Below are 12,479 nucleotides of genomic sequence, written 5' to 3' on the forward strand. Positions count from 1 at the left end.
GAAGATATTTGTGTCTCATGTGAATGCTCACCAAAGGGTGACCTCAGAAGAGGAGGATTTTAAGAATCAGGTAGCTAGGATGACCATTCTGTGGCTCTCAGCCAGCCGGTTTCCCCGGGCACCCCGCATTGCCCAATGGGCTCATGAACAAAGTGGCAGGAATGGGTGTTATGCCTGGGCTCAGCAGCACAGACTTCCATTCACCGAGGCTGAGCTGGCCATGCCCACTGCTGAGTGCCCAGCCTGCCAGCAGCAGAGACCGACGCTGAGCTCTGATATGGCCCCATTCCCTGGGGTGATCGGCCAGCTGGCATGTTGATGACACGGACCACTTCCATCATGGTAAGGCGCAGCGTTCACCTTTTTTGAAATAGATACTTAGTGTGGACACTGATTTGTCTTCTTTGCATGCAATGCTTTTGCCTAAACTACCATGCATGGACTTCCATAATTCCTTATCCACCCTCCCTGTGTTCCTACCCTGTGGCTTCTGATCAAGGAACTCACTTCATAAGGAATGTGGCAATGGGCCCATGCTCATAGAAATTACTGGCCTTACCATGTTCCCTGCCATTCTGAAGCAGCTGGCTTGACAGACTGGTAGAACAGCCGTTAAAAGACTCAGTTACAGTGCTGGCTATGTGATCACACCTTGCAGGGCTGGGGCGAGGTCGTCCAGCAAGAAGGCTGTGTATGCTGTTGAGTCCAGCTCCTCTCCCTGGGATTAGACCCTGGACCCTCTTCTCTTAGATCCCGGATGGACTCCTCTTCCAGTTGGCACCTCACACGGAGACTGTGCTGCTCTGGCCCAGATGGGAGTCATGTCTGCCACAGGTGTGCCTGCCCTCTGCCCTTTGCCCCCTGTCCCCCACCAAGGAATCTGCGGAGTCAGGCTGACTTTTCTTTTCTTTTTTTAAAGATTTTATTTATTCATTTGACAGAGAGAGAGAGAGACAGCCAGCGAGAGAGGGAACACAAGCAGGGGGAGTGGGAGAGGAAGAAGCAGGCTCCCAGCGGAGGAGCCTGACGTGGGGCTCGATCCCAGAATGCCGGGATCACGCCCTGAGCCGAAGGCAGACGCTTAACGACTGAGCCACCCAGGCGCCCCCAGGCTGACTTTTCTAAAACCCTCCAGCACCAAGAAGTCTTATGCCTTGCTTCCTACCACGAACTCTTTCCCTCTCCTGTCCTTCCCCTCCCATCTCCTGACAGTACGTTTTCAACCAAGTTGCCTCTTTGCCCAGAGGCCTACAGTCACTCAACCAACCACCAGAGGCAACCCTCCTCCTCCGAGTTTTTACTGCTTTTTAGGGCCACTAACCACTTCTGGGCAGGAATGTGGTGGACAATTTCCCCTGCAATTTTGAGAGGTTGTCGAAATTGAGAGGTAGTCCCAAGTTCACTGTGGGAGACGCCCCACCGCCAAACCATCTCTTACTTGGGCCAGGCCGTGTTTCTGAAATATTTCAGTCTTCTCTCCTGCCCATCTCCCCTTCTTCACCCCATTCTCCAGGCCACCCTGTCTTTTTTGTTTTCATTCCCACTTTCCAAACCGTCCCCCCCAATACACCCCAGAAGAATGGATGTATATAAACTTCCAGTTATAAAATAAGTCACGGTATGTAATACATAACACGGTGCCTAACTCCAGTTAATAATATATACAAATATCAACTCATGTTGTACACTTCAGAATACTATGTTATATGTCAGTAATACCTCAATAAAAAACTTTAAAGGAAAATGAAAAGAAGAGATGATTCTTTTTTTGGTGGTGGAGGGGTGGGATGATAAATTCTGTGCCTTCTGTTATGGGTTGAATTGTGTCCCCCCCAAAAGTTATGCTGAAGTCCTAACTCCTGGTCTCGGGAATGTGATTTTATTTGGAAACAGGGTCTTTGCAGCTGTATCCTCATGAAGATGAGGTCATTAGGGTGAAACATCATCCAGTATGACTGCTGTCCTGGTAAGAAGGGACCAGAGACAAACAAGGAGGACGTCCTGTGGAGACACAGGCCCACAGAGGGAAGCCGGGCCCAGGAAACGGAGACACAGCTCAGAGTGCTGCTGCCCCGAGCCAAGGAATGCCCAGCACGGCAGGCACCATCCAGAAGCCTGAGAGCGAGCATGGCTCTGCCGCCGCCTTGCTCTCAATCTGTCAGGCTTCAGAACTGCAAGAGAATAATACCGTTTTGTATTGTTTTTTCTTTTTACATTTATTTTTTATTGAGATATAATTGACATACGACATTATATTAGTTTCAGATGTGCAACGTAATGATTGGATATTTGTTTATATTGTGATATGGTCACCACAATAAGTCTAGTTTTAAGATCCCCTATCTCCCTAACTTCGAATATAGAGTACAGTGTGTTAACTACAGTGAGCAGGCCGTACATTATGTCCACGTGACTTTTACTTTATAACTGGAAGCTTACAGCTTTTGGCCATAAGAAGGGATGATACTGATGGTGGAAATGAAGATGGAAAAGAGAGGGTGGTCAGGACAATGGGTTGAAGAGAAGCAGACCAGCGAAAGGAGAAAGGATTGAAACGCAGCAGGAAATACGGCGGGGACGGGGCGGGGAAGGGGGGGAAGGGGGCGGGGACGGGGCGGTCCTAGGACGGAGTCAGCCCTGGTCGGCAATTTTTAGTAGCAACTGCACAGGATCGGAGGCGTGGTGCTGCGAGTTGCTGCCCGGGAATGGTGCGGACGGGAACCTCCAACTTCAGTCTTGGCCTCCTGTGCTTGTTTTTCCTGCCAGTCTGGCTTGCAGCAGGTTGCAGCCGTAAGTGCAGGGGTGGAACCTGGGGAATGGGAGCGGGGTGCTGGGGAGTGAGCAGTAAGACCCGGGAGGGGAAACAGTGTGCCCCAAGGGGTTCTGGAGCCTTCTCGCGCCGCTGGCGCTCAGTTACTGTCTGCGAGCTGCTTTCTGCCTGGGGGGTGTCTGTGGGCGGTGGTTGCCTGGGCAGGGGAGGGACTGAAAACAGAGGCAGCTTCTGGGCACGTGGGTGGCTCAGTCGGATACGCGTGGGTGGCTCAGTCGGATAGGCGTGGGACTCTTGACTGGGGCTCAGGTGATCTCAGAGTCCTGAGAGGGAGTCTTCGCCCGGGCTTGTGCCCAGTTGGAGCTCTGAGATTCTCTCTCTCCTTCTCCCTCTGCCCCTCCCCTTCGCACGCTGTCTCTCTTAAATCAATCCAATCAATCAATCAATCAATCAATCTTAAAGGGGAAAAAAAGACGAGAGGCAACTTCTTCAGAAAGTTCGGCCGGCCGGGCGCTGGGGGCAAGGAGCACGGCGGAGGGAGAGAGGGCCCCGCAGGAAATCGTGATCCTCCCCAACCCCCGCAGCCTCCTCTCGGAGCCCAGCCCGAGCCCCTGAGCCGCTGAGCCCCGGGCTACGGGCGGGACTTCGGGCTTCCGCAGGGAGGTGACGGCCAGACAAGCCCGGTGCCGCTAAGACTTGCTGCTCTTTCGAATGAGTCACCGTACACGCTTCTGTTACCCAGTCCGAAAGTGTTGGACTTGCCGGCAACCTTGGGGGCGGATTACCCACTTCCGACTGTGGGATGCCCCGCGCTCCTGCACCAGCCGCACCCAAGCGCCACCCAGCTCGGGTTGCACGGCTCTGATAGCCTGTGGCCAGAGACCTCCTCGCTACAGGTCCCTGGAGCATACGTGCCCGCAGCCTCGTTTACAAGGGGTGACTTTCCCTGCTGTGAGTGGCATTGCCTCGCTACAACACTAGGGATCTCTTCCTGATACTCCAATCAGGATGTCACAAAGGGCACATAGCCCCCGTTTCTTACAGTACTCGGGTTCTAAGGGTCACGGATTCTGAGGGTCCTGTGGCCCAAGGAGCAGATCCAGCCACACACATTCATCCACGGATTGTGTATGGCTGCTTCCCTGCTTCCACAGCACGTTGAGTGGTTACAACAGAGACCTATGCAATATTTAACATACACAGAGAATCTTTGCACCAGGCTAGCATTTCAATGAAAATAGGATAGAGTTCATTCACACCCTTGCCATCCTCAGCGAGATTTGAAGGTTGGTACGCATCTCCGTCGTTGCCTCCAGGATAACATACCTTTTAACGTTGTATGTGGAGAAAAGAGAAGACAGTGTAAAGAATATTGTACTTGAATTTCCCTGCCACTTAGCCCCAACCCACAAGTAATTCAACTACAAACATTTTCCTTTCCTGTAACAAATGTGGGGAATGTGAAAGGACCACTAGGTGGCTTCCTGAACCCATGGTGTCATTGTGAACAGGACCTGGTGCAGGTGACTTCTCATTCCCCCTGCAGCACCACCTGCCCCACACCATTTCAATAACAGGGGCCTTGATGACAGTAGGATCCCTGAGGACGACGTAGACTCACGCACTAGGTCCACTAACAATGTTTGCACGGTCTCTGCTCCCCGGGGTATACTGACCCCTGCGAATGACCACATGACCCTTTGGGGAAGGCCAGCAGGAAGTATTTCACTTGCTGTTGACCTGAAGGTCCCTCCTGATTGGAAGCCAGCTGCTGCTTCTACTAAAGGGTCCCAGCTCTGAGAAGTGGCTCAGGTCTGGAACCTGGGCAAAGGATCCAGACTTTCTGTCGGGTGGCTGCTTACAGCCTCTGGGTTGGCTGTCCAGCTGTTTTGCCTCTAGGATCACTGTGTTCTGGGAGCCAAAGGGATGGAGAGGTTTCTGTGGGGCAGGCCCTGGCTGGCATTCCAGCCCCTGGGATCATTGCAGTCATTGCTGCCTCCCTGCTTCTGACAGTTGAGCGCCTGTATCTCAAATCTATTATTTCGGGATTTTTCACCCCCATTACTACTGGGCCCCTATTTCTGCAACACCGTCTCCTTCTGCCACGCTTGGCCATCAGGGAGCCGTCACTGAGCTTCTTGACAACCCTGGTGCCCTTCTCACCGTGCATTTTATGGCTTTGATAAAGAAAGAGGCCTTCAGACCTGGCCGGGGATATATTTTGTGGACCTTTTCTGGGTTTTTTGTTTTGGGAGATTTTGTTTGTTTGTTTTGCTTTGCTTACTATACCATTCTGACTTAACACACTTCTCTGAGCCTTGTAATCCATTCCTCTAGTCTCTGCTTAGAAGTTCCTGATATACTAGTCAGTGCAACACAGGCCTTCCCTTTCTTCAACTTTCCAGGACCCATCGCTGTAGCAAATTAGCATCATCTCCGAGGGCCAAGCTAAAGCCTGTGACCCATGATCCTGAACTCTCCCTTCTCTGACTTTGGATTCTATCCTCACCCTGCCCCCACCCTGCCCCAGCTCCTCAAGAGCAGCCCCCTTCCTGCCCCTCATCTTCCTACAGGACACTGGCCTACCTCCTGACAGTCCTCTGGCCTGTAGACCTCTTCTTTCCATAGCCAGCCCGGCATGGGCCTGGATTGGGTAGAGACTGGGTGATGCTGGGGGTCCACCCGGTAGGCGGGGGTCATGTCTGGGAATATGTGGTTTCCTGGCAGGCAGAGGCGTCCTGGTCCTCCTCAAACAAGGGAGGAGCGCCAGCCTCCACTGCTAGGGGGAAGGGGCTGTGCAGGGACAGGCCTTGCTCTGCCAGCTCGGCCCGCAGAGGTGCTGTTGCTCACCTAGATGGCAGAGGGGTGCCTGCCTGTCATTCTCTTCCAACCCCAACCTCTGCGTGTGCTTTTCCTTCGCAGATGTGCTCTGTCTTCTCTACGATTTCTCCATCATATCTCCGGCCAGGCCTGGACAACCATGGTATAAGATTGAAGGTCAGATCAATGGAAACACATTTGTCTACTATGACTCTCAGAGCAAGGAGCTCAAACCTGTTGGTCATCTGGGGTTGCAGCTGAAGGACATCCCATTTTGGGAGAGACAGAAGGAAACTCTGGAAGACTCGTGCAATGAGCTCAAAACGAAACCCCTCGAGATCACGGCAGAGACTTCCAGTAACAGAGGTAAGTCTGAAAGGCCCAGGGCAGAAGGAGAGCAGTTTGGTAGGGCCAGGGAGCTACTGTGTTCATGTAAAACTTAGAAGTGGGTCCCACACACGCGGCCCAGCAGCCAGGGCAGACAAGGGGGACAGAGCAGGCCCGGGAGGGGTGAAGGGGAGCCGAGGCGTGCACAGCACCAGGGGCAAAGGATTGGTCAAGACCAGAGGCTGACTTGTTTCCAATGGTGGGGGCGGGGGGCAGATTTTTGTACCCTGCAGGGCAGGCTGACATGTGAGCGTGGGGCCAACAGAGAGCGCAGAAGTTTCTGGAGGTTTCACCTCAATGGGCAGATAACCCCCGACTTTGAACTGGAGAACAGAAAGTGGACAGTGGATGATTCCGGAGACCAACGGTTAAAGGATATGTTGGACAGTGACAGAGAGCTGACCGAGTTCCTCATGAGGGTCTCAGACGGAGACTGTATGAGCTGGCTCCAGCAAGTATCAGAGCACTTGGAGGAAATGTGGGAGACAACAGGTAACTCAGAAGACTGGCTGGAGTGCTGGTTCTCTTGCAAAGAGGTCGGCCTACCCCACTAGTGTGTGTGTGTGTGTGTGTGTGTGTGTGTGTGTGTGTGTAAGTGATACACACATGATGAGTTGTTCTTAGGAGTACAAGGGCCACTCGAATGTTCTAGCATCCTTCCTTTCCCTTCTCGCCTCCTGAAATCACTTCCTCGCTGCACGCACATTTGTCCTCTGGTATTTCTTGGATTTCCTGCTGGCACTAAACAAGGGGGCATCAGTCTGTTTCCAGAGGTGGTCTTATGTTCCCTTTTCTAAGAATCATTGTCTTGTTCACGTCACCTGGTGTATTGCTGGAAACCCTTCAGTGCCACCTGGACTGTCAGCTCCTGAGAGGTGGTTGCTGTCACCATCCTTATCCTGCATCACCTCCTGTCTGTCACAGCAGGAGTGACTGGTTATTTTGCAACCCTTGCTTCCCCTATTGACTGTAGGAGCCCCTAGGGGACAGGGCACATCCCTTCCCTCCCTCCCGACATCAGGCCTTGTCACGACAGCTGCCACAAGGAGAGTGATAGACACCGTCTCCCTGGTAGGATGGCCCTGGGCCGGCAGGAGCTGAGGAAGCCTCCCCCAGTTTGGGTTCTGGACTGGGGCTCTCACTCTTGTGTTTTCATTTCAGTGTCACCAACCACACAGCCAGAAGCTGTCCAGGTCCGGGCCGGGGCCAGGGCCATCGGACCCAGCACCTGGATCCTCGCCCTGTTCCTCAGCTGTGCAGCCATAATTGCCATCCACGTCGGAGTCCTTTAGAGGGACAGGTACTGAGAGCAGATTGAGAGGGAAGGGAAGGGCAAATGGCCTGGTGTGAGCACAGGGAAAGCTGAATTCCCAGCCCGACCCCTGCCCACTCCCTGAACCTTCTCGCAGAGCAACGGGACCAGGTGAATGGGATCTCATACCACGTGTTAGCAATAACTTGGACAAGCTCAGCCCTGAGTTCTGATACAGTCTCACTGTTAAGGCCACTGGGAAAGGCGAGGGGCCCATACCAATGCTTAAGGGCTGTTGGTGCTAAAGGGATTTAGCAAAGTCAGGCCTGGCTCAGACCTGAGTCTTTATTGGAGACAGTCCGTTTGGGCCCAGTGTGGGTGGTGTGGGGACAGCAGGGACACACGGCATGTGTGGTATTCGCCTTTGAGTGAGAGCAGCTTGGCGGCTCCATGTGATGTCTCAAGGAGAAGGGGACTCATCCAGGGAGTTACAAGGAGAGGGGCCGGAATCTAACCCCAGGAAGAGGGAGTGGGAAGGCCTCTGCAGACCAACTCAGAGGGCTGGAGAGTAGTCCTGTGTTCCCCCAGAACATGGCTTGGGTCTTCGCATTTAAGGCAGAAAGGGAACAGTAGAGACTGTGCAGGGCGAGACTAGAAGGAGGCCAGTTCTCCGTTCAACAGTTGGAATCTTTGCTGAGGCTGGCGCCATCCCTGGCAGCCAGCTTCCTGCAGACCTCAGATCCTGGGCCACTGAGCAGCCCCTGCTTTGAGCAGAGCCGACCTGGGAGATGGGGGGAACTGAGCTGCCCTGTGTGCTCCCAGCTGAGCTGAGCCAGGAATGGATGGGATGGGGGAAGGGGTCATCATACTAAGAGCTCTGTGTGCTGTTCGCTAGGAGGCTGGGAGGGAAGGGAAAAGAAGGATCTTTGCCTGCCGTGTTCCCCAAGGTTCGAGGTGTCAAGTGCAGGCCCCTGTCTTCTGTCAGATCCCCGAGCAGGTCCCTTAGGGCCCGCCGGTGAGAGGGAGCGTTAGAACCTGAGTCACGTGAGTGCGTTGATTTGTCACTCACTCGAGTCCTAAGCCCAGACCATTGGTAACAGGGCCTGGGGCTGACCCGGTGATGTGGTTCAGGAGGGAGGAGATTTGTAAAGAGGGCTGGACCCATGGCTAGGGACATGGCTGGGGGGCAGTGGGGGGAATGCATGCCCCTGGGCAAGGGCTGAGCTCTGGGGTAGCGAGTGCTGGAGAAGGGTATCCCCAGGACAATGGCCCCAAGATTTCCTCAGCCACGGAGGCAAACAGCTGTTCTTTTCTTAGGCTGCCAAGGCTACCAAGAAGCCACTTAGTGTGGGGACCAGCTCAGCGACTCTGCCTTTGGATGAACTGCTGTCCATTTTTAGACCACCACCACTTCTGAGTTTAGAAATCCAGAGACCTCAGTCCGACCACATGCTGCAGCACGTGGGACCTCCCATGTCCCTTCTTGCATGGCTCTACCGTTCGGCACTTTCCCTTGGCATATCATATTCTGTGTTCTCTTGGCCCTAGGTGATGGTATTATAGTGCTGAACTGTTTAAATGCTTGACCAAGAAATCTCAGTGAAGAAAATGTTTTCTGTCTTGTCCTTCGGTTGTGCAATATCAGATTCTTCTCTGTAAGAGGACCATGTTCCTGTGAACAGTATAGCCAAAGAGATACTGTTTGAAGTTGCAGAATCTCAGGGATTTCTTTCCCTGAAATGTACTGAGAAACAACCTCATTGAGTTGTAAACCTATTTTAAACACATAGCATTATATATGTGTTTTCTTCAGTAAATTATGTCCATATATGTACATATATTTAAATAAATATTATCTCTATTTTTAAAAAATTTAATTTGGAATTTTTAAATTATTTTTTATTGTTTTCAAAGATTTTCTTTATTTGAGAGAGAGAGAGCACAAGTGAGGGGAGAGGCAGAGGGAGAGGGAAAAGAAGACTCCACTGAGCAGGGAACCCACTGGGGGGCTTGATCTCAGTACCCTGGATCATGACCTGAGCTGAAGGCAGATACTTAACTGACTAAGCCACCCTAGGAACCCCTGGAGTTGCTGGTTTTTGGTTTTGTTTTTTTAATTTTTAAAAGATTTTTGTTTATTTGAGAGAGAAAGAGGGAGGGGGAGAGAGAGAGAGCATGAGTGGAGGGGGAGGGGCAGAGGGAGATGGACAAGCAGCCTCCCCTCTGAGAAGAGAGCCTAGCAAGGGGCTCGATCCCAGGACCCTGGGATCATGACCTGAGCTGAAGGCAGACACTTAACTGGCCGAGCCACCCGGGCGCCCCTGGAATTTGTTTTATATCCCAAAAGAGCGCACGAAGTTTTGCTCTTCCTCCACTGTATGGGGTACATGTAAGTGGTGATTCTGCTAGATGTCATGTGGAGATAGAGAATTTAAGGATCACTCAGAAATCCACTTTCAAGCAGTCATCTGTCAGTCTCAAACATGATCCTGACAGACCAGATGCAAACAAATATTCTGGGAATGAAGCAATTGGGAATCTTTCTGATTTCCCTAGGTACCCCACCACAGCACTGTCTCTCCTGTCATCTCTCCCCGCTGACTCACCACCTTCAGAGCACAGTGAGTCTTCACAGCAGAAACAGATCTGCTTCTAAAAGTTGATTTATTCCCTCATGAACAGAGGATCAGTATCCAGAATATACAAAGAGCTCCCACAAATAAAGAAGGGTAAGTCTGGTTCTCCTAAGATTTGTGCTTTGCTTAGAGCAAGTCACAGACAGTAAATAAGCCTATGAAATCATTGAACAAATCCCAAGTAATCAAGATAACATGAAGAAAACATGGGCTGCCTTACACATGCTTCAAAGCGACAAAATTTTAAAGATAGCCATACCGAGTGGTGGACAGGAAATGGAGTAACAAGAGTTCTCTTACTTGTTGGTAGGAGTTTAAATGCAATCGCTCATTTGCGATATTTCACCCTATCCAGACGGTGGTTGATGTGTTCATCCTACTGCATGGTAATCCCAGTGTTGGTTTGAGGCTGGAAACACATGGGGACCAAAAAGCAATGGAGATGTGTGAGTGTTTACTGTAGTGCTATGTGTCATAGCAAAAAAGTAGCCCTCTGATACCCAACTGAGGTACAATACATACAATATGTGAAGAGATTTCTGTTTCTCTCTACTTAAGACTAAATAATCTGAACTACTATCAAAAACTGATACAAAGATGGGTCAAAACACCAGATGAACAAAGCTTTCAAATGTATATTTGAGAACTTCCAGAGAACATACGGTCACAGTGGCCTCCTACTAAATCTCTTCACCTACATTTAAAAACTAAACCAATCAACCAAAAAGGCAAATAAAACACTCTAGCCCTCATCTTCAGCACATCCAGGAAATGGAAAATGCCTAAGTCCGTCGATCTCTTTGACCATAATGGACATTGCTGGAACAACTTGAGGCAAGGTCTGAGGACGAGGAGGCACTCAGGTGCCGTGAGACCCATCAGGAGATGATCCTGTGGTGACCCAGGAGAATGTCCTGGTTTGTGGGAAATTCATCTTAACGTGTGTGGTGTCAGGGGACATCACGAAAACTGAGAGGACATCCTGTGACAGCTCACTGTCCTATGGTTCAGGAAGAAAAGCATTCAGTGTGAGACCTACAATGTCTTTAGAAGTTTGGGCTTGTTTCAAAAATTTGAAAAATGGGGACAGAAGACATACTTCAATTTCAGAGTTAGATGTAACAAGGTAAATGACTCCAAACAGCTCCTGGCCATTTTTTTAAAGGCGGGTCCTCCAACTTTGTTCCCTTCTGCCTCGCTGTGCGCCAGCCTTCAGCAGCCTCTCCCCCTTCTACCTCATCAGCATGGCCAACCCAGGCCCTTCTAGAGAGGAGAGCAGCTGAGGACTGGGATTGGGAAGTGTGCACACTTCATCTCTACAGACCCTGACCCTCACTTTGGTGCAGGACATGGCAGGCACCTGAATCAGCTCTTTTGAGATCAAGATCACCCTCTAAGCCTTCTGTGGACAGTGTGTTCCCAATGATTTTTCTGCTTGCAACTCATGACTGCTAAGGGATTTTCCACACAACCTCCCTGGCCCCTTTCACCTCCTGAAATCTCTTCCTCTCTAAAACCCTAAGGTTCTCTCCATCATGCCTTTCTGTTCACCAGGCTTTCTGTTCTAGAACCTTCCTCTGTCAGGTATTCTGGATCACATGGGCCAACAGCCTGTGCCCCATGAAAGCTGGGCACAAATATCACCTGCCATTAAGTCTTCCTTACCCTCCTTTTTAGTCAGATTTCTCCAGAGAAATAGAACCAGTAGGATGTGTAGACAGGCAGAGAGATCATAAGGGATTGACTCATGTGCCTATGGAGGCCATCAAGTCCACATCTGCAGTGTGGGCCAGCATACCGAAGCCCTGGAGTCCCAATGGTGCAGATGGGATCTGAAGGTAATCTGTGGGAGAATTCCTCTTCTTTGGGGGAGGTCACTCTTCTTGTTCTTTTCAGGCCTTCAACTGATTTGACAAGGCCCAGCAATGTTCCGGAGGACATTCTCCTTTGCTTGAAGTTCACCAATTTAAATGTCAATTTCATCCAAAATATTCTCCAAGTGGACAGGCAGAATTAACCGTCCCACAGCCCCAGGCTAGATTCATCGTCCTCTCTTCCCTTCTGTGGGTCCTCACAGCTGAGTTCAGAGTAAGAATATCACAGCCAGTGCTCACTTCGGCAGCACATGTCCTAAAACTGGAAGGACACAGAGAGGGTTAGCATAGCCCCTGCCCCAGGAAGACGTGCAAATTCAGGAAGGGTTCCAAATTTTTGGATCGTTGTTGCCATTTTAGTATTTGTTCTCTTGTTCATCTAGTCTTCTCTGGACAGAATGACAAGATGGAAAAACTTACCTCAGAAAAGAGAACGGGAGGCAGTGCTGACTGCCAGGGACCTAATCGGCCTGGAGAGAAGTAAGATGTCGGAACTCGAGCTCAGAATAACGATGATAAAGATACCAGCTGGGCTTAGAAAAAAACACAGAAGACACCAGAGAATGCCTTTCTGGAGAAATAAAAGAACTAAAATCTAATCAAAGGGGAAGGGAGGGAAAAATAAAATAAGGGTAATCAGAGAGGGAGACAAACCCTAAGAGACACTTAATCATAGGAAAGAGACTGAGGGTCGCTAGAGGGGATGGTGGTGGGGGAGGGGGTAACTGGGTGCCGGACGG

The 12,479-nt window shown here is 50.9% G+C and overlaps 1 protein-coding gene and 1 non-coding gene across 3 annotated transcripts; both read left to right on the forward strand.

The window, feature by feature from the left end:
* Nucleotides 1-2,643: 2,643 nt before the first annotated feature.
* LOC123797442 (UL16-binding protein 1-like) lies at nucleotides 2,644-12,378 on the forward strand. Of its 2 annotated transcripts, none has more exons than XM_045805341.2 (5): nucleotides 2,644-2,790; nucleotides 5,693-5,956; nucleotides 6,194-6,469; nucleotides 7,139-7,277; nucleotides 9,786-12,378. In XM_045805341.2, exons 1-4 carry the CDS (start codon nucleotides 2,706-2,708, stop codon nucleotides 7,267-7,269), a joined length of 756 nt encoding a protein of 251 aa, XP_045661297.1. In that variant the 5' UTR covers nucleotides 2,644-2,705; the 3' UTR covers nucleotides 7,270-7,277; nucleotides 9,786-12,378. The 2 variants fall into 2 exon arrangements, with proteins under 2 accessions (XP_045661297.1, XP_045661296.1); XM_045805340.2 differs by lacking the exon at nucleotides 9,786-12,378 and adding an exon at nucleotides 8,547-9,048.
* LOC123797519 (U6 spliceosomal RNA) lies at nucleotides 11,972-12,078 on the forward strand. Its single transcript, XR_006780970.1, has one exon. It is a non-coding gene; the product is annotated as a U6 spliceosomal RNA (small nuclear RNA).
* Nucleotides 12,379-12,479: the final 101 nt, after the last annotated feature.

The sequence above is a fragment of the Ursus americanus genome, chromosome 11 (genome assembly GCF_024610735.1).
Source record: "Ursus americanus isolate L20-20 chromosome 11, mUrsAme1.1.p, whole genome shotgun sequence".
In the NCBI taxonomy this organism is placed as follows: Eukaryota; Metazoa; Chordata; class Mammalia; order Carnivora; family Ursidae; genus Ursus; species Ursus americanus.